The sequence below is a fragment of the Hemitrygon akajei genome, chromosome 21 (assembly GCF_048418815.1).
Source record: "Hemitrygon akajei chromosome 21, sHemAka1.3, whole genome shotgun sequence".
NCBI lineage: Eukaryota > Metazoa > Chordata > Chondrichthyes > Myliobatiformes > Dasyatidae > Hemitrygon > Hemitrygon akajei.
In genome coordinates this window covers 61,326,519-61,347,928 of record NC_133144.1, presented here as the reverse complement: position 1 = coordinate 61,347,928, position 21,410 = coordinate 61,326,519, and the positions used below count along the sequence as shown (strand labels likewise).

The 21,410-nt window shown below is 42.0% G+C and overlaps 1 protein-coding gene across 1 annotated transcript in view; it reads left to right on the top strand.

Annotated features, from left to right (window-relative positions):
• ttc23 (tetratricopeptide repeat domain 23) overlaps positions 1-21,410 on the top strand; it is a 63,404-nt gene that overhangs the window by 7,613 nt on the left and 34,381 nt on the right. The window contains exons 3-5 of the mRNA XM_073025570.1: positions 895-1,018; positions 4,503-4,659; positions 7,741-7,866. Of these exons, the coding sequence (XP_072881671.1) occupies positions 895-1,018; positions 4,503-4,659; positions 7,741-7,866 (407 nt within the window). The remainder of the gene's footprint in view (positions 1-894; positions 1,019-4,502; positions 4,660-7,740; positions 7,867-21,410) is intronic.

Below are 21,410 nucleotides of genomic sequence, written 5' to 3'. Positions count from 1 at the left end.
CCTAGGGCTATGGAGGACAGGAAGGAGCAGAAATGGTGTATATGTATATATGTATATGTGTGTGTGTGTGTGTGTGTGTGTATATATATATGTATATATACATATTGACTATACCTGTTGTGTATATATGTATATACACAAACTGGATAAATGAGATGGGGGGGAGAGAGAGAGAGGTTATTCTACTGAGGCAGAGGGGACCTGGATATATTGTCACAGATTGTGTGGACTGTGATTAATTTTGTATGATATTTGATTTTATGTTCTAGTGTGCTTTTTCTTCTTTGTTAGGCCTCAGTCCAGGAGACATTCCTTGCTGCACTGCAGCCAGAGTTTCTGCCCACCACCAGGTGACTACAATGGGAACATCGGTTCAGCCAGGCAGATTTGCTCTGTTTCACTGGGTTGCACCATCCTGATGTTGAATGGGAATGTGTCATTCTGCAAGAGCAGATCTGCCCATTAATCCCTGTGCATTCTAGAGTTGCTTCGGTTGGATGCCCCAGAGAGTTTGCTTATTTATTAAAATACAGGAGGCTACTGAGTCCATGGGAGCTCTTAACAAAGCAATCCCATTGGTCCAGTTTACCCCTCCTTATTTCCCTGTTGCTCCTCAGCTAAATTCTTTGCATATGTTCACCACCTTCCCTTTAATTCTTCTTCTCACTGACCTACAATTAAGGGTAGGTTGAGTAACCTTCCAACCTGCGTGCCTTTGGAACGTGGGCGGAAACCAGAGCACACTGAGGAAGCTCACACAGTCATGGGGAGAGCAAGCAAAATCCTCACAGGTTCAGCATTGAACTCCTGTCCCTGGGGCCACGAGGGAGCACCACTAACTACTCTTCTTGTGTAATTTTGATGTCCTGAGCACATAGCTTTCTTTTGCTATAGGAGGTGCTTGCAGTGCAAGAATTGATGCGATGTGTGGCTCTGGCAAGGATCAGTTTTGGGGACTTCCATTGGCGGATGGCACAGGCCCATATCAGCCTAGCAGAAGGCTACCTGGAGCTTAAAGGCAAGTGGAAACTTCTATTAGTAAACACAAAGTATACTGCAGATGCTGTGGTCAAATCTACTGCCATGATGAGGCCAAACTCAGGTTGGAGGAGCAACACCTCATATACCGTCTGGGTAGTCTCCAGCCCCTTGGTATGAACATCGAATTCTCCAACTTCCGGTAATTCCCTCCCTCTCCCTTCCCCCATCCTACTTTCACTCTGTCTCCTCTTCTAGCTGCCTATCACCTCTCTCATGATTCTGCCTTCTTCTACTACCCACAGTGCTTTCCCCTTAGATTCCTTCTTCACCTCTCCTGCCTATCCCCTCCCTGCTTCCCCTCCCCCACCCCTTGATCTTTCCTCTGATTGGTTTTCCACCCTCCCCCCACCTTCTTTATAGGGCCCCTGCCCCCTTCTTCTTCAGTCCTGACGAAGGGTTTCGGCCCAAAACATTGACTGCTCATTTCAATGGATGCTGCCCGACCTGCTGAGTTCATCCAGCTTGTTTGTATGTGTTGGAAACTTCTATCCTCTTCTTCCTCAATAACTTTTTCTTTAATGTATCATCCACCTCCATCTCTGCATCATCTCCCTCTAAAATACCATTCAAAGCTTTTTGTCTCTGGAACTGCTTGTTCCAGCATCTCCTGACTAGTCTCATCCTAATCTCTGGAACCTAATCCAAATCTCTCCTACCCCTTGTCCTAATTAACAATAATTCCTGTCCACCCATCACCACCATGCTTCCTGAATATACTGGTGAAGTTCCAGCAATAACATAACTTCAGAGTTTTCTCCATTGTGTTTGAATCCTTCATATTCTTATTCCCCTTCCTCTCCTTCAACTTCTCCATCTCTGCATCCTGTCCACTGTAATTTCTCTATCATTGCTGCCTTGAACTAATTTATGGAATGTCACCTGTGCCCACCTTCCATATCCATCTCTCTTTCTCTCCTCCTTTAAGATGTTGCTTAAAAGTTACCTCAGATTGAGCTCTTAGCACTTTCTGAATGTGTACCCTTGTTTCAGATTTTGTGGTAACACTGCAGTAAGATATATGGGGATGTTCTACCAATATTGTCATTACATATGCTGTTTATGGTACACTCCAGAATGCCCCAAATGCCTTGCAGCCAATTAAATAACTCTGAGGAGTCCAGGAGGTTGTGGAAGGTGCTATATAAATGCAAACCTCTTTTGATTTCCATTCCTCATGTTATCAAGTTTAGGTTCAAACTTATTGCCATTCAGCCATAGTGGATCAGACTTGATGGGCCAAATGGCCTAATTTGCTCATCTGTCTTGTGGTGTATGGTCACATGTTTCATTTAGCTGTATACCTTTCTCTGGGGCCAAGGGGTAAAACACAGTACATATAGTCACACACAGCAAATGTAGTTATGATCCAGCACATACAGTGACAAATTAACTTTTAATCAGCTTATTGCTAATTTACCAGAAATGTACTTGGATAATGTTGGAAACAGTGATGTGGTGACTTTGCACATTCCCTTGAACAGCCTCCTTCCACCCACATGTCCTGTAATGTGTCACATTTTGTCTCTAAGTAAGCAAAGGGAATGAATTTTGCTGAGTTTTCTTCTTGTGTTTGCTTCTGAATTGGGTGCATTCGGAAAAAAAACTCATCGTATTACTGTCCTGAGGTAGAATCGTCAAGAATACAAAAGATTCTGCAAATGCTGGAAATCTAGAGTAACACACACAAAATGCTAGAGGAACTCAGCATGTCAGGGAGCATTTATGGAGAGGAATAAACAACCAACGTTCTCAGGCTGAGATCCTTCATCATTTTGTGTGTGTTACTCTAAAACAGTCAAAGTTTGAATATTGGCTGCGGGTAAAATCTCAGATAACTGAATGCTGCTGTGCAATGATACATAATATAGCAGTTAAAATGTTACCGTTACAAAAAAGTATACTCCATTAATGAATCTGATACCTTTATATCTTGCTTCATCCACCTACTCCTGTCCTGCAGTAAATTATTGCATCCAATTCCCGACACTAACTGATCTGCTCTCTAAATATAAAGTGTGACAGCGAGAATATCTGGAGGAGAGTGTTAAGAGCTTTTACCCGCCTCCTGGTGAATGGGCAGTCCAGCTGCTGCTGACACATCACCCTTCATCCAGCCTAGCCTGACGGCTTCCATGTAGAATGATGCATTGCGAGGTGAAGACATTCAGCCCAAAAGCACTTTGCTTGCTCTTTAAGTAAAATCATCCAATTAATCCCACTCACCTTGAAGACCCTACAGTTTATTACCCTTTAAGATAATGTTACAATCAAGTGTTTATAGATAAAATCATCGTAGCAGCTCACTGCATTTATATAAAGGAAATAGTTCCTTGTGATATTTTGTTTATCTCCTCAACTGGTGAGACCAGCATTAGACTTGCACATGCAAAATGCTGGAGGAACTCAGTAGGTTAGGCAGCATCTGTGGAGAGGAATAAACAGTCAAAGTTTCGGGTCGCGATCACAGAGAATGGATAAGTTAACCCTTTGCATCCACACCTTCAAGTATTCCAGTGTGGCAAATAGAGGGATGAATGGGTGTAAATGGTTTACCCTTTTCCATTTTATGCCCATTTCTCCCTCTGAGGTGGATCACCCAGTGCAGGATAGTGTATTGTACTCATATTAAATCAGCTATGGTTACAATGTGTTGGTCAGGTGCTTTAAGAATTAGTGAACTGCTGGTGGAACTCACCAATGATGTTGAGTTAACCAACTCAGTCTGTTGGCTTCATGAAATAAGAACATAAGACATGGGAGCAGAATTAGGCCATTCGGCCCATTGAGTTTGTCTTGCCATTCCATCATGGCTGATTTATTATCCCTCTCAACCCCATTCTCCTGCCTTCTTCCTGTAATCTTTGATGCTCTTATTAATCAAGAACTTATCAATCTCCGCTTCAAATGTAGCCAGTGACTTAGCCTCCACAGCTGTCTGTGGTAATGAATTCCATCCAGGTCATGTTCTCTTCACCACTCTCTGGTCAAAGAAATTCCTACTCATCCCCATTCTAAAGGGACGTCCTTCTATGCTGAGGCTGTGCCCTTTGGTTCTAGACTCCCGACCACTATAGGAAACATCCTCTCCATGTCCACTCTATCTAGGCCTATCAATATTCGATAGTTAATATATACGTAATAATAAATAGGCATCATGCTGTTTGTTGTTTCTCCGCAACCTGACCTACTGTTTTTCCCTCATGCCTCAGAATAGGCTCTTGGTGTTTAAAATTGGATGATGTTTCAATGGCCTCACTGCCTGAGAAATACTAAAATCTCTACTGCAGCCAAACTTGAAACTGAGTGGGAGATAGTTAAATGGGTGCAGAGAAGAGATGGTGGAGGGGGGGAAATGAAGGTTTGATCACTTTAAAATGTTTGAGGTCAATCAGGCTGTATGGTGAATAGGGCTAATTGAAAGTTGCAAATAATTTATTTGACGTATGGTACTGCTCTCACAGGTCAGGCTCTGCAAGCTAAGCAGCACTGCGTAAAGGCCAAAGACATCATGTATGCCAACTCTCAGCTTCCGGCATCTGAGGAGGAGAGAAGGGAGATCCTCCACTGTTTGATCACCATGTTCCTCATGCTGGGTAAAGCCCAGCTGCGGCTTGAGTAATATCCTTTCACTCAGGTGATTGAACATCACAGGTTAATGCACCCAGGGTGCTCTGGCAAGATCTTAAATCTAATGCTACTCTCGGGATCTGTGTTAGAAGTTGCTTAGAATCATAGCTATGCCATGAGGAATCCATATTGCCCATCGTTTTTATGCCAGTTATGAAAGAGCTACCCAGCCTAACCCCACCTTCCAGCACTGGAGTTGGATCCCCACAGGTCACCGCTCTTCATTAATGTGTGATGACGGTTTTTACCACACCAATGTCCAAGAATGGAAAAGCCTACAAAAAGTAGTGGATACAGCCCAGTCCATCACAGGAAAAGGCCTCACCACCATTGAGCATATCTACAAGGAGTGCTGCCACAGGAAAGCAGTATTCATCATCAAGGACCCCCACCACCCAGGTCGTGCTCTGTCCTTGCTACTGCAATCGGGAAGGAGCTGCAGAAGCCTTAAGTCCTACACCACCAGGTTCAGAAACAGTTATTACCCTTCAACTGTCATGCTCCTGAACTCACTAAAACTTATGTACAGAATGAAGTGTCAGGATGGGACACAAATAAAACCTTTTCACTACATCTTGGTCCATGTGGACAATAGTAAGCTAATTCCAATTACCTTAAGTCTCTTCTCCTTGGCTTTAGACACAACTGCTATGGTCCTTTCCTTTTTATGTTTTCATGCTTCATTTTTTACACCTCAATTAAACTTCTCCAGTGCCTCCTCAGTTGCAAAAAAAGCAACCCCAGACCATACAATCTCTCCATGTGGCTAAATTTTTCCCAGTGCTAGCAATGTTACTTGTAAATGCCCACTACACATTCTCCAGTGCAGTCACGTTTTACTTAGAACGTGATTGAAACAATACACAGTATTTGAGCTGTGCCTTCACTGGCATTTTTATTCTATTTCCCTGCATTATGTTTAGCTGGTACTGTTGGGCAGTTCCATGGAAATGTTCTACCGCTCCTTTTGCCATCTCTCCCAGTTCACTGGACAAAAAAAAAGACATAATTAGGCTTGAAGGTTTGCTTCTTATTGGTAAATGTCCATTTCATTTTTCCTAAGTGAGTGAAATAAAAATTCACATCTTTAATTGGAGTTCATTAAAATATGCAGGATGTATGCTAGCATTTAAAGATAAAAATGATAAAGACTGACTTTATTTGTCACATGCACATTGAAACATAGAGTGAAAACTGTTGTTTGCATTGACAACTAACAGAGTCTGACTGTGCTGGGGACAGCCTGCAAGTGTTGCCATGCTTTCAGAGCCAACATAGCACGCCTATGACTTACTAACCCTAATCCTAACTCATACATCTTTGGAATGTGGGAGGACCCAGCAGAAACCCACATGGTCATGAAGAGAATGTACAAGGTCCTCACAGACAGAGGCAGGAGTTGAACCCAATTTGCTGGTGCTGTAAAGTGTTACAGTAACTGCCACTACTATCCCACTGATATTACATCCCTGACCAGTACTGTAAGTCCAAAGTGTGAATAATTGATTTTGTGTAAAGAATGTTGGAAATACTCAGTAAGTCAGGCAGCAGTTGTGGAGAAAAAAACTCAAAATTATTGTTTCAAGTCACCAGTAGGAACTTTGTCTTTCTTCAGATACACAGTCTTGTTTGCTGAGCAGTTTCTACATTGATATAGCTTCAGTTATTAACACTGAAGTATCCAGACCCTTGTTCGGCCTTCATCATTCTATCCCCTGTAATTATACAGTCATCTAAACTTATGCTTCCTGATATCCTCATTGCATCATATCTGTTCAACAAGGATGACTCTGCCATTCCCTTACATTAATTTCCAGTTAATTACTCCTTGTGTGATAAACTCTCACCTTTGCAATCTCTTCCAGCCCACAATATTCCAGATAGTATGTAATCCTTCAATTAAGTATTTCCAGAATTAATTCCTTAACACTGACAGTCGTGCTTTTGACTGCTGAGTCCATGCTTGAGATTTCTTTCCATTAATCATTCCCCTCTCTCTGTCTCACTTCCTTAAGATCCTCTACAAAGCCTTGCTCTCTGTCTGAGTGTCTATTCTCAGCATATGTTTAAAAAAGAAAGTAAACTAATAGAGGAACTCAGTGGATCAGGTAGCATCTATGAAAGGAAATGGACAATTAACATTCTGAATCAAGGATCTTCATCTAGACTTGAAACATCAGCTATCCATTTCCTTCCACAGAGGTTGTTTGATGCATTGAGTCCCCCAGCTGTTCCTTTTTTTCCTCTCTAGATTCTAGCCTTTCCAGACTCTTATGTCTGTTCTCAGTATTTACTTGTCTGAAGCCACTGCAGTGATATATCTTGGAACATCTTGCCATGTTGAATGTACAATAGAAATGGTAAGTCCTGTTGAGTCCTTTTGGAAGTTACATAGAAGCTTTGAAGTTCAAGCCCAGTGTTTTCCAGAGATGGATTTGCTAAAGGTATGGTTTTGACTTTGAGAGTAATCAGTAGGGCAGGCGCTGCAGTGGATTTAAGGCAACAAAGTCAAGGAGCTAGCAAACTGGAGATGCAGGAGAAACTGCAGATGCCAGAAATCTTGAGCAATGCCACAAGACACTGGAGGAACTCAGCCAGTCAGGCAGCATCTGTGGAGGGAAATGAACAGTCAATGTATCGGGCTGAGACCCTTCATAAGGATTGAAATAAAGGGGGCGGGGGTAGAATCCCAGAATAAAAGGGGAGGGGAAGGAGCACAAGCAGGCAGGTAACAAGTGAGATCAACCCTTTGCCTCTTCATCTTTTAGCTTCACACATAATTCCTTTTTGTCTATCCTCCTACTTTTTCCCCTTCCACCTGGACTCACCTATCACCTGCCCACTTGTGTCCTCCCCCAAACTTTTTTCTTCTTCCTTTCCTTTCCAGGGCTGATAAAGGGTCTTGGCCTAAAATGTTGATTGTTCATTTTCCTCCATCAATGCTGCCTGACTGGCTGAGCTTCAGCATTTGTGTGTTACACAAGGAGCCCCATAGCCTACTCCTACCAATGTTCATGTCCTGTAACAGCATTATGCCTCTGTCCAGAGACTGCCTTTCCTTAATCCCTGTACTTTAAAAGAGGCCGAGCAGAGTTTGCTGAAGTCGGAGAAGGTGGCGGACGAGCTTCGCCAAGCGGAGGAGGTGACACAGGAAGAGATGAGACAAGTGGACATCAAAATTAATTTGGCCTTGGGAAGGTAAGTGCCACCTTTTGGAAATACCTTTGCTAATCTGCTTTATTGTAGACAATTCTGACTCAAAGGCTACGTTTTGTGCCTTTCAGGCTGTTATTTATGCACTGAGGTATTTTCCAATTAACTTTTCATCACTACTAGTACTAGACACTTCACAGTTCGTAGAACGGGTCCATGTTTAGCAGAGGTCATGATAGTAGTATTGCATTTGGCCTCAATGCACCTATTTCAAGGATTTTACATTGCTAATGCTGTTCAGTGACTTACGATGTTAATATTAAACAAAGCTATTGGAATCAAGTCATGTATGTGCCCAGAGCAAGGAAGGAAATCTCCATCTCTTACAAGGACACAACCGAACCAGCTTACGTTTTTTTTATTATGTTCCAACTGCTTTTTTATTCCTAGCCTTCATTGGATGCCCAAACCCAAGCTGTTCTAGGACAGATGAAGGGGTTGCTTTCTCTGGGTGCTCTGTAAGTAGTGCACCAGTGTGGTTGGAAGCACCAATCTAGGCCTGTTGACGTTGGATTTACCTCACTGACTCATTTGCTTCATTTGTCATATTTACATCAAAATATACGGTGAAATATGTCATCTGCGTCATCTCTTTTTGCATTGTGCTGGACAGCCTGTAGATGCTGCCATGGTTCCAGTGCCAACATAACATTCCCATAACTCACTAACCCTAAACATACATCTTTTTGGGGAGAAGGTACAAACTCCTTATAGACAGCAGTCAGAATTGGTGATCACTGGTGCTCTAGAGCGATTGTGCTAAAGCTCAGCCGTCAGTGATGATGCGTCTGGAGATGCTATCCCTACACTCTTCAGAATCAACAACGGTCGTGGGGAGGAATCTGGGCTTAAAAATGCATGAACTGTAGTTTATTTTTTAAAAAACTTTCTCTGTGGCCTCTCCATTCCCAACAAAGTGAACTTCATGATTGAGCAACTTTGTTTTGTTGGACTCAAAACCAAGCAACAAGTGAGTGACCTTTAAATTGGTCTAAAGACATTAGATACAGTAACCGATATCACCATAAACACAGCAAGTAATGATAGACTGGTGTTAGCCCAAGTCCAAATTGCTTAGTTCAAAGATAACAACTCAACTTTAATTTTAGTCCTGCCTTCTGCACTGGGAAAAGTTCATTAAGTGTTGGGAAAATAGAATGTTATTTTTAAAACAGCAGGTGGGGGTGGGGGGAATCTCACAGTTTAATACTGCTGATGCATGAAATGGCACCTTCACAAAATACCGATTTGCAATTAAGTTAAAAGGTTGAGGAAAGAATTTTCAGATATGTTCAAAACAAGAAAATATTGGAAAGATTAGGCTGGCAAGTGCTTGCTGTCCGAAGGGAAAATGCACTCAGTGGCCACTTTATTAGTTATACCTGCTCATTAATGCAAATATCTGATCAGCCAATCACGTGGCAGCAACTCAATGCATAAAAGCATGCAGACATGGTCAAGAGGTTCAGTTGTTTCTTTCAGAATGGGGAAGAAATGTGATTTTAAGTGACTTTAACTATAGAACGATGTTGGTGTCAGACAGAGTGGTTTGAGTATCTCAAAAACTGCTGATCTCTTGGAATTTTCATGCACAACAGTCTGTGGAGTTTATAGAGAATGGTGCGAAAAACAAAAAAACTTCATATGTGCAGAAGTTCTGTGGGCAAAAATGCCTTGTTAATGAGAGAGGTCAGAGGAGAATGGGCTGACAGGAAGGCCACAGTAACTCAAATAACCATGTGTTACAACAATGATGTGAAGAAGAGTAACTCTGAACACAACATGTCAAGCCTTGAAGTGGATGGGCTACAGCAGCAAAAGACCACAAATACAAAGTACACTTAGTGGCCACTTCTTTAGCTATAGGAAGTACCTAATAAAGTGGACATTGATTGTAATTGGTTAAACAAATATTCTTTTCTCCTCCCAGTAGATTTTGTGATCTAGAAAACACTGAAAAGTTGCTTCAGCCAGGTTCAGTTGCAGACTTTGAAAGGGAACTAAATACCGTAGATTCCGGATTTTAAGCCGCTACTTTTTTCCCACATTTTGAACAGCTTTGAACTTTGCGGCCTATAATCCGAAGCGGCTAATGCATGATTTTTTTTCATGCCGCCTCGTAAACATTTTGCCTCGTAACAGTAGACCAATAAAATTGATGAGTAGTTCACAGAGGTCCAATGAAATTGTACGATAAATCAAGCGCACTTTCACAATTAAATTATTGTAAATCAGTCATTTGTACTCACCCTCATCAACATGGAAAACACTCGAAGCATTGTGCTGCCTACTTAGTTTATAATATTTTCGCTTAGTAATTCATTTTCTAGTTAAAGTTAGAAGAGTTTTAACTACGGTATATTTGTTTTCTGTACTACATCGCGGGATGCTATGACGTCACACCCGGTTTCGCGGTGTCTTGTGGGAAAATGCCGGTTTGCGATAAACGGGAAGGAGGGGGGGAGCGCATTACGCGAGCGGCTTTGGATCTGAGCGAACGCTGCTTTTAAATGCCGTTTGCGATAAACGGAAAGGAGGGGGGGAGTGCATTACGCGAGCGGCTTTGGATCCGAGCGAACGCTGCTTTTAAGTTAAAGGTGATCAATAACTTTTCCTGGTAGGCTGCAATATATATATTTTTTTACCAGTCGTTAGGAGATATTGGAATGTTGTTCAGTAAAGAAGTATACGCAACGTATATTTAAAAGTAGCCGCGTACGGGCACGGTTCGAAAAAAAGCATTTGCAATATGTATTTGTTTTTGTTACCATATGGATTTAATTAAAAGTTAAAAAAATCCTCACGTGTAATATCTTTCTGTGTAAATATCTCATATTACAACGTGGGACACCTGCGGCCGAAAATCCGGTGCGGCCTAAAATCCGATGCGGCCTTTACAATTAAAAAATTGATTTTATTTCTAAAATTAGAGCCAGCGGCTTTTAATCAGGTGCGCTCTATAGTCCGGAATCTACGGGTAAATCTTCAGAAAAGGTAAACTTACAGGATAGTGGGGAAAGAGTGGGATCTAATGGGAGAGCACTTTCAAAGAGCTGACTCAGGCATAGTAGGCTGAATGGACTGTGTGGAGTGCATTCTACTCGAGGTGCTAATACTAAGAGCTAAATTTAGCATGCAAGTATCAAACAGTTTTAGAAAAGTTCCTTGGTGACTATGTGAAATTTGGCCAAGGGATCGAAAAGGTTCTGTGTTTGATTCCATGTCAGTGTTGAACAACATGATTGCATTACAGGAGAGGGTTGTGTAGACCTTCTGATGTGGGAAAGTGAAGGACCGGCCCTTGTCACCAAGCTTTCATTCCATGTCTTTATTCACTGTATGATGGGTCTTGCCCGAAATGTGGACTCTTTATTCCTCCATAGATGTTGCCTGACCTGCTGAATTCCTCCAGTATTTTGTGTCTGTTGTTCTGGATTTCCAGCATCTGCAGAATCTCTAAATGTGTGATGTGCTTCAATATTCTCATAATATACACAGCACATCCTCTGATACACTGTTAAAATTCTGCACAAGTTCACCTTGTCAGTACCTATATAAACTACTTCTTTGTCAGTGTCAGCACTGTCCTACTCTTTGAAGATTAACCTTAAAATAGTAACCTTTTTTCTATGTTGATCAAATTAGAGTACTTCCCTGCACATTGTATGTGATGTAGTAAGGTATAATCTTCATGCGAGCCTTTAGAAGGAGCAGTGTTCAACTCCTTGTAAGATAAGTAAATGCGTATCATGTTTGGTTTCCTAGCAACTGCAAATGCCAATGTTCATCACATGGAAATTACATTTATCATAAAATTAGAATTAGGTTGACAAAAGTGAGCATCTGAATCTTCAGTTTACTTTCACCAACAATAGCTGAATATATAGGGCCATGCAGCTTAAATGATCAATTTACCTAGAGTATAATTGTGGGCATGCTGTGGTGGCACCTGAATATGTGGCGATACCTGCAAGCTGCTCTCAAGTGTGTCGTTAACACATATTACGTATTTTACTGTACAGTAGGGTCAAATGGTTTAATTTAATATCAGAGAATGTATACAACCTGAAAGAATTCTTACTCTTCACAGACATCTGTGAAACAAGAGCATGTACATTTGATAAATAAATCTGAATCTTGAAATCTAATGAGAAGCTGCCTTTCTACATTTCCACTCAGCAGTTACAAAATGAAAATCAGTACGTAAGAGAATTCTTCTCAAATAGTTTACTTGGTACCATTTCACAGAAATTTTCTAGTGGGTAGTACACTTAGCTGTGGGGCAGAAGGTTTTGGGGTTCAAGCCCAACAATCTAGGTCAACCTTTCTCAACCATTTTGCCCTGGTGGAACCCTTGAAATAATTTTCAGGTCTCAGGGAACACCTGCATAAAAATTATTATGTCTACAGCTGACAGTACAATTGCGTGATCAGTAAGTCGTAGATATAATAATCCAAAAGTAATTGTCAATGCTCTTTTGAGTAGAGAATGAATTTGTAGCCAACCTTTCTTGAAAAAAAAAGGTAGATTCAGAGAAAGGGTCCCTCACCCAATCATACACTTGTGTTAAAAAATACTTTAAATTTTTTTTCCTGAAGTTCTTCCAGTTGGTTTTCAATAAGACTCAAGACTTTCTGATATCCTTCCTCGCTCTTAAGCCCAAGCAGTCATGGAAACATTTCAAGATTTCCTTTTGCAACATGATTTTTCCAAAGATTCAGTTTCCTTTTAAATCCAAGAATCTTGTCACTTGAGGTCAAAACATTTTTTCCATTGCCTTGCAGAGAGACTTGTTCAACTGGTTCATATGATGAAAAGTGTCTGCTAAGTAGGCTAGTTTCTGCAGTCATTCTTCATCTTCAAAGCACTCAGCAAAATCTGGCCGACTATTTTCTTGAAATTACTCCTGCTAATCACCTTTCAGCTCAAATACCCTTTTGAGAACTCTTCCTCTGCTAAGCCACCAGATTTCTGTATGTAGCAGGAGATTGATGTGCTCTTTCTCCAGATTTTCTCACTGTTTTTTAAACATTCTCGAGTGTACTGGTTTTTGTTTAATAACGTTAACCATATTTGAAGCGTCATCCAGAGCTTTTTTCACTTCATCTCTAAGAATTTTTCACATCAGCACCTCTCTGTGAAGAAAGCAGTGTGTTGTGACAACATCAGGATATTCTTTTTTCACAAGAGAAACAAAACCTTTCATGGAGTCATCCGTGGAGCACCATCGGTACAGATACTAACACATTTCCACCAGCCAGACCTTTTGTTCAGATATGAAGACAAAACTTTAAATATATCTTGGCCTTTGCTTGTTTTGGGCAGCTCTTTGCAACAGAAAATGTTTTCTTGAATTTCACTGTCAATTACAAATTTTATAGTAGCTACAACATGACATTTATTGGTGAAATCTGTTGACACAACAACCTCAATAGAGAAGCAAACACGAGGAGATCTGCAGGTGCTGGAAATTCAAACAACACACACAAAATGCTGGTGGAACACAGCAGGCCAGGCAGCATCTATAAGGAGAAGCAATACGAAGGGTCTCGGCCCGAAACGTTGACAGTGCTTCTTCTGGCCTGCTGTGTTCCACCACCATTTTGTGTGTGCTGAATAGAGAAGCTGTTGTTTTTCAGTTTATTACACAAAACCTCTTCAGCATCATGTGACATTTCAACACTACATTGACTTATTGTACTGCTTGAGAATGAAACCTTTTCAATTTCTTGTACTGCATCCTGTCCTAGAATTTTACCCACTATAATCTTACACGCTAGCATTATTAGGTTCTCACCAACTGTGAGTTTTCCTTTTCTGGGTAATGCGTTCTGCTGCTAAATAACTTTCTTCCCGGGTCCTTTTACTAACTGTAACTTTATTAACAAAAGCTTTACTCTGTGTTGAGATTCCAATAACTGTTTTAAATAATTAACACTTTTACATGATCAATTATGCTGGAGCCACTGCTGCATTTGTAGGTTGTTTGCCACAGACTAGGCACAGTGGAATAGGACAACTTCAGTCACCAGTCCATGTAAAACCCATTGCAAAGTAGCTTTCATTATAAAGACGGATATTTTTGTCTCAGTTGTTCCACTAATGCAGTGAAATGACTCAATTGTAATTCTTCATCATTGCCATTATCAGAATTGTCCAGAGTCCAAAGCCTAGAATCCTCCTCTTCCATCTCACACTTCCTCTTCAAAAATCACCATACTAGACTGTCTTTAGAATGAAAATTTCCCTCCAATTTTCTACTGCACTGGTAGAGTTTGCTTGCTCCCATAAGTTAGTTGGTGGCATGTACAGGGAAGTTGGGGGAGGTAATTCAGGAGGGAGAGGCTGACTTCACAGCCCAAGTTGGGCGAGTCCATTCAGTGCTCGGAAAACACACTTCATGCTCCTAATCGGCCTCCCATCCTCCCTTCTGTGCAGTTATTAGCAGCTTTCCTAATCTCAGTGTCAAAAACTGGGAATGGACTCAACCAAATAAACACAGTCCTACTGTGCACCGCAATACTGGGCTGAGAGACCTCCAACAAGATTGCTAACAGGGCTGCTTGGTCATTGCCCGCCACTGTGAGCAGTAACCCCTAGCGACCTCCGGAATCCCGGATGTGAAACCCAGGTCTAGGTTGATGCTATCAGTGTGGCACTGAGGGGGTGCTGCATGTTATTTTGGTGAGACACTAAATTCTGCTGTTTCAGGTGCTGTAACAGATGCATGGCACTAATTTTGAAGACAAGGCATCTTGGGCAGTGTTTATCCTTCAACTGTAATAGGTTATTTGTCCATTAACACATTGGTGTTTGTGGGATCTTACTGAGAGCAAACACATTGCTGTGTTTCTGACATTACAGCAATGACCATAGAACAGTACAGGATAGGAACTGGCCCTCGAGCCCACACTGTTGTGCTGAACTGATTAAGCTAATGATACATAATTAAACTAATCCTTTTAATGGAAGGATATGCACAAGGTCTATATACCTCAATCCTCTACATGTGCCTATCTAAGAGCCTCTTAAGCACCTCTTTCATATCTGAACGCAAGAGGTTCTGTAGATGCTGGAAAACCAGAGCAACACACTGGAGGAACTGAGCAGGTCAGGCAGCATCTATGGAGGGAAATAATCAGTTGACGTTTTGGGCTAAGACCCTTCATCATGGTCCTTCAATATCTTCCTTAGTGGTGTGTTCAAAGCACCCACCACTCTCTGCATAAAAAGAATCTTGTCCTGCACATCTCCTTTGTAGTCTTCCCACCCCCACTCCACCCCCTTACAAATGCTTGTTCTTTACTATTAGACATTTCACCCCTGGGTGGGTTGGAGGGGAATCCCTTCCGCCTCTGCCCCTCTGCTGCTCCAGAGAAAATAACATTTATATTACATGCCCTCTAATCCAGGCAGTGTCCTGGCAAGCCTCTTTCAAAAGTGGTGTACTTTCTGGTTGACCACTTTAAGGTGTATTTAATTATGGTTATGTTCTGAGGTTCCTTTTGCTTTAGAGGTGGGATGTCGCTCTATTGGCTGTTAACCTTGGTACATTCCAAAATATGAAAGACTATATCTGTAAATGGAAGCCTGTACTGCTTTGTACTTTGGGGAATTGTTTTGACATTGTAGTGCATCAGCAACCTGCTGTCACTCTCAGTTCTCAGACAGTCTTCAGCTTTCTCTCACTGAGGCCTGGTGGGATTCACGAGCTCCCAACAGGCTATGTGAATCGGGACATCCGTGAGGAATCAAGTCAAACAGAACTATACTTTGTATGAGTGATGACTGTGAGAACATGAATATTTGTTCAGCAATTTACAGCATGAACCCCCCCCCCCCCCACCCTCCCCTGGGAGCTGGTGGACTGCAAATTCCTTCATTATGTGATAGTGGAAAAGGAGGCTGCCAAAGCAAATGTCGATAAGGGCGTCAGTAAGTGATAGTGAACTTGTTTAGTGGCCTGTTTAATAAGAATGTTCACTTCCCGATAACTAAAGATTTCTGCCTTAACCCATTCTGTGCTGTTGGGCTGTAACGGATGTGTGTACTTTAGAGCTTAGAAGAATGAGAAGTGGTCTTATTGAAACATACACCATCTTGAGGATTTTGAGAGGATAGATATTGAGATGGTTCCACAAGTCATATCACAAATGAGGGGTATATGGTTTCAAGATTAGCAAGTGATCATTTGACACCAAAGTGTGCAGCAGCTTTTCACAGAAAGGGGTGAATTTTTAAAATTTTCTATCTCAAATGTTATAAAAGTGAGATCGCTGGGAGTGCTTAAGGAGGAAGTAGATAATTTTCTGTAAGATTGGTGATTTGAGAGTCGGAAAGCTGACGCAGGCTGGATCAGTCATGATCCTGGTCAGCATTGTCAAGCTGGGCTGAAGGGCCTGTTTCCATGCTGTGTAACTCATTGAATGGCAGGCTGTGCTGGAGGGTGCCAAGTAGCTTAGCCCTGCTGCTGTTTCCTTTTGTTCTTCTGTGATGCTGTCTGAATTGAGAACAGAATGTTGATTATCTCAGTGTACCAGAGACTCAGAGACTAGGATAACTGATTTAGAGATATCAAATCCCAACACTGCAGCTGTTAATTAATCCTGTAACAAAAGACTGATTTACCCTAAAAATCAGTTTGGTCCACTGCCGTCCTTGACCAGTCTGACGTGTGCATGTGCGAGCTTGTGTGTGTGTGAATGAGAGACTCAAAACCACGGTAATATGATTAACCCGTAACTGAAATGGCACAGTTGGATGCACAGTTGTGAAGGTACTGTTGCAATGTAGGGACTGCAGCAGCCAAATGTGCAGCAAGATCCCACAAGCAGGAGATTGAAATAACTGATTGTTCTCCTTTCACACCACCCCCCCCCCCCATGCCAATTTAACTGTGATGCGGAAGTTCAGCAGTCAACTTAACACTTTACAGCAAAAGATGCAAAATCAGGGTTCAATTCCCAACACTGTCTGTAAGGAGATTGTACGTTCTCCTCATGACCACATGGATTTCCTCTGGGTACTCCAGTTTCTCCCACATTCGAAAGGTGTCAGTACGTTGTGGGCATGCTGTATTGGTGCTGGAAGCATGGCAACACGTGTCTGCCTCCAGTAGAATCCTCGGACTGTGTTCATCATTGAAGCAAACGATGCATTTCATTGTATGTTTCAATGTACATGTAACAAATAAAGCTTATCTTTTAACCCGTGTATAATTGTTATCAAGCCACTTGGCCTACACAGAGTTAATTTGACTTGGTTCTGTGTTTAGTTTCGCCCATCTCCAAGGGAATGTACATACATGATATAGTTTTTCATTTATTACTCATACAGGGAAAAGATGAGGTCATTCGGCATCAGGCAGCTCATTTGCCGCTGACTTTCACTGGTGCTATAAACAAAAGAATCATTCATTGGGTTTCTTTGCTGTGCAGACCACACTTCCCCACAGGAGAAAACTGTCACCACCAAACCTGCAGTTTGTTTTCAGAGCTTCTCTCGTTGGCACTTAATTATTTTTGAAAGGGAAAGCTGGCGTGGGATTTTGGAGGAATAGACAACTTGCTGCTTTTAAACAAATGCTTTCTAATACTCCCACTACAGTGAGATTTTTAAATTTTACTTTGCTTTTTCATTAACTGTTAAAATCGTTGGATAGTCTTCCTATGGAAATAGACCTGAAGTCTTTACCCGATGAAGGACCAGGGATGTGTTGGATGGAAGGGTCACTGGTGGAAAGGAGTGAGGCAGGGGTGAGGGAGAGAAGGAGGAGGAGGAGATACTGGGGACAGGGGAGTGGGAGCGTGCAGTGGGAATAGAGACAGAAAGGGAAAGAAGGAGTGGGTGAAAGACCTTAAGACATTGGAACAGAATTAGGCAATTCAGCCAATTGAAATTGCTCTGCCATTCAGTCATAGCCGATTTATTTTCCCCCTCAACCCCATTCTCCTGCCTGCTAGCCATAATCTTTAATGCCCATTCTAATCAAGAAAACCTTCCAACCTGTGCTTTAAATACCCCTATGACTTGCCTGCACAGCTGACATGGGGAGGGGTAACACAATATTGGGTGAGATTTTTGAGTTGGATTGGATTTGTCAGGGTGGCTGTGCATATAGTTCCAAAGATTACAGCAACTTCTGGTTTCCTCTTGGCTTCCTGAGCTGGGAAATCTAGTTAATAGCTAGTAACAGAAACAAAATAATTGGAAGTAATCAGAACCTCTGACTCTTCCCCATTGAGTGGGCTTGGTAATTTATAATGGAGGAGAGTTCTGTTTCTGTAGCTTCTCTCACATCCTAAGCATTCTACAGCCAACGATGAGCTTAAATAAAACAGAGTCCAGGCCTTATCTCCTCTTATGTGAAGTGCTTTGGAAATGTTGTCACTTTATAATCACAGACTAATACAAAGCAGAGGCAGGCTCTTTAGCCCATTGAGACACCAATAATTCCACATTCCCCATCGGGTCCCCTCACAGTGGCCAGTTCACCTCCATCCTTAGCAAACTGGAGCAGTCCAGGTGAAATCCATGCAGTCACAGGAAGAGCATGCAAGCTTCACACAAGCAGCACTGGAGGTCAGAATTGAGTGTGGGGGGGGGGGGTAGATGGAAGAGGTAAGGGGCTGAAAAAGAAGAAATCTGATCGGAGAGGTCAGTGGACTATGGAAGAAAGGGGAGGAAGGAGCCAGAGGGAGGTGATGGGTGGATGATGAGAAGAGAAGGGTTAAGAGGGTAACTACAATGTGTTGGCCCTTTACCTCTTCTACCTGTCACCTCTCAGCTTCGTACTTTATCCACTCACCCATCACCCATCTTCCCCCTATCTGGTCATACTAATCTCCTGCCAGGTTGTAGTCCTTCCCCTCCCCCCCACATACACACACTTTCTTATTCTGCCTTCCACCTCTTTCCAGTACTGATGAAGGGTCTTGGCACAAGAAGTTGACTGTTTATTCCACACCATAGACACAGCCTGACTTACTGAGTTCACCCTGCATTTCATGTGTGTTGCTGTAACCCCAAGCACTTGAATGGAGACAAAACGTTGAATCCAACTAGCAGATGCTGGTTGGATGCACGGGCTTTACCTAATCACTGTGCTTGATCTTAACTTGTCCAGCACCATGGGACATCAACCTCGTAAATTATAATTCTACGTACAATTTCTGTTAGTCAGTAGAATGTTGCCTGTAGCTGTGGGTTTGGAAGTCCAAAGCACTTCTTTACTCTTCTGGAATAAAGTCATCAGTACTGGATTTCCACATGGATCAAATGAAATAAACGCAGCTGTTGCAGCTGGAATTTCACCCGGCTCCTTTCAGGAACCTAAGATAGTTAATGAAGCTTTCTTGGGGCAAGTCCTACTTCTTAACTCTTCTTAGCACTACAGCTGCAAAGTTCAAAGTAAATTTATTCTCAAAGTGCATGTACATCACCATATACAACCCTGAGATTATTTTTTCATGCAGACATCAGTATCTCCAATAACCGTAATAGAATCAATGAAAGACTGCACCCAACTGGGCCAACTACCAATGTGCAAAAGACAATACATTGTGCAAGTACAAAAGAGAAAAAAAAATATACAGTAAATATTGAATATGAGATGAAGAATACTTGAAAGTGAGTCCATAGGTTGTGGGAACAATTCAGTGATGGGGAGAGTAAAGTTGAATGAAGATATCTCCACTGGTTCAAGAGCCTAATGGTGGAGGAGCAAGATATTTAAGAACCATTAAGTAAACTGTACAAATGCCAACTTGTGGCCCACTGTGTGGACTGGACTGAAAAGTAACCATTGCCAGAGTACAGACGAGATTATAAAAATGCTTCCAAGCGATTATGGACATACTAAGTAAATGGTTAAGAGTTTGGCAAATGGAATATAATGTGGGGAAATTTAGTTATCTACTTTGAGGAAGTCGGGGTCCAGTGTATGCGAATCCACAAGTCTGCTGGAGGCGGAAGAGGACCTGTTCTGCGGTTAGAGGACTATGTATGTGCATGGATGGGTCAGTGGGAGGGTGAAAGGAATGGGGCTTGGTATGTTCTGTGTAGTTCTGCTATATTGGGACTGAATGCATGACGACACCTGGGCTGCCACCATCACGTCCCCAGGTTTTGTGATTGTTAACACAAACAACATATTTCACTGTATGTTTTGATGTACATGTGATAAAACAAATTCTGAATATGAATCATTACACAAAAGCAGAATATTTGTTAAATGATGAGAGACTGGATCATACTGATATTCACAGGAACCATAGTGAGGTTCCTTCATCATGGTGAAGTATCTTCCGTGGATGGCCGCAAAAAAAGAATCTCAGGGTTATGTATGGTGACATGAACTTTGAACTTTTTGAACTTTGATTTACACTGACCCCATTGTAAAAAATTCCTCTCACACTGTCATGAACTTTCCCAGATTCTACCATTCACCCACACACTAGGGACAATTTACAATGGCCAGATAACTTAATAACTTGCACGTCTTTGGAACGTGGGAGGAAACTGGAGCACCGGATGGGGTGAGGGGAACACATGTGGTTGTAATGGGAACATGCAAATTCCATTCAGGAAAGCACCCAAGTTCAGGATTGAAACCAGGTCATTAGACTACAAGTTAGTGTGTCTACTAGCTGCGACACATTGCAATCCAGTCTTGGGGTAAGGAGACTCAAGTTGCCTCGCAGGTTCAATGCTCAGCTCGGCTGCCTCCTTTGTGGAGTTCTACCCATGAGTGCACGAGTTCCCTACATGTGAACTGGATTCTGACAACACCCCACAATACTCCAGGTCCTGTCTCAAGAAAGCACTACACAACTGCAATAAGTTTTCCTTACTCCTCTATCGAAACCCCCCTCAAAATAAAGGGTTGCTCTCTTAAGTCTTGGCCACATCTGTGATTGTGAATAACCTCACCATGGTTCCTGTGAACATCAGTATGATCCAGTCTCTCATCATTTAACAAATATTCTGCTTTTGTGTAATGATTCATATTCAGAATTTGTTTTATCACATGTACATCAAAATATACAGTGAAATATGTTGTTTAACAATCACAAAACCTGGGGACGTGATGGGGGCAGAATCACTGAAAAATGGCACACAAGATGCACAAACAACCCCTGTGCAAAAGACAGCAAACTGGAAATACAATAAATAAATAAGCAGTAAATATCGAAAACATAAGATGACAAGTTCTTGAAAGTGAGTCCATAGGTGTGGGAACAGTTTAGTGTTGGGGTAAGTGAAGTTATCCCCACTGGTTCAAGAGCCTGATGGTTGAGGGGTAATAACTATTCCTGAACCTGGTGGTGTGGATCCTGAAGGTCCTGAAGCAGCAACAAAAAGAGAGCATGGCCTCGATGGTGCGGTCCTTGATGATGGATGCTGCTTTCCTGTGACAGTGATTTTCTATGTAGATGTGCTCACTGATGGGGAGGGCTTTACCTGTGATGGATTGGGCTGTTTCCATTACTTTTTGTAGGCTTTTCCATTTAAGGGCATTGGTGGTTCC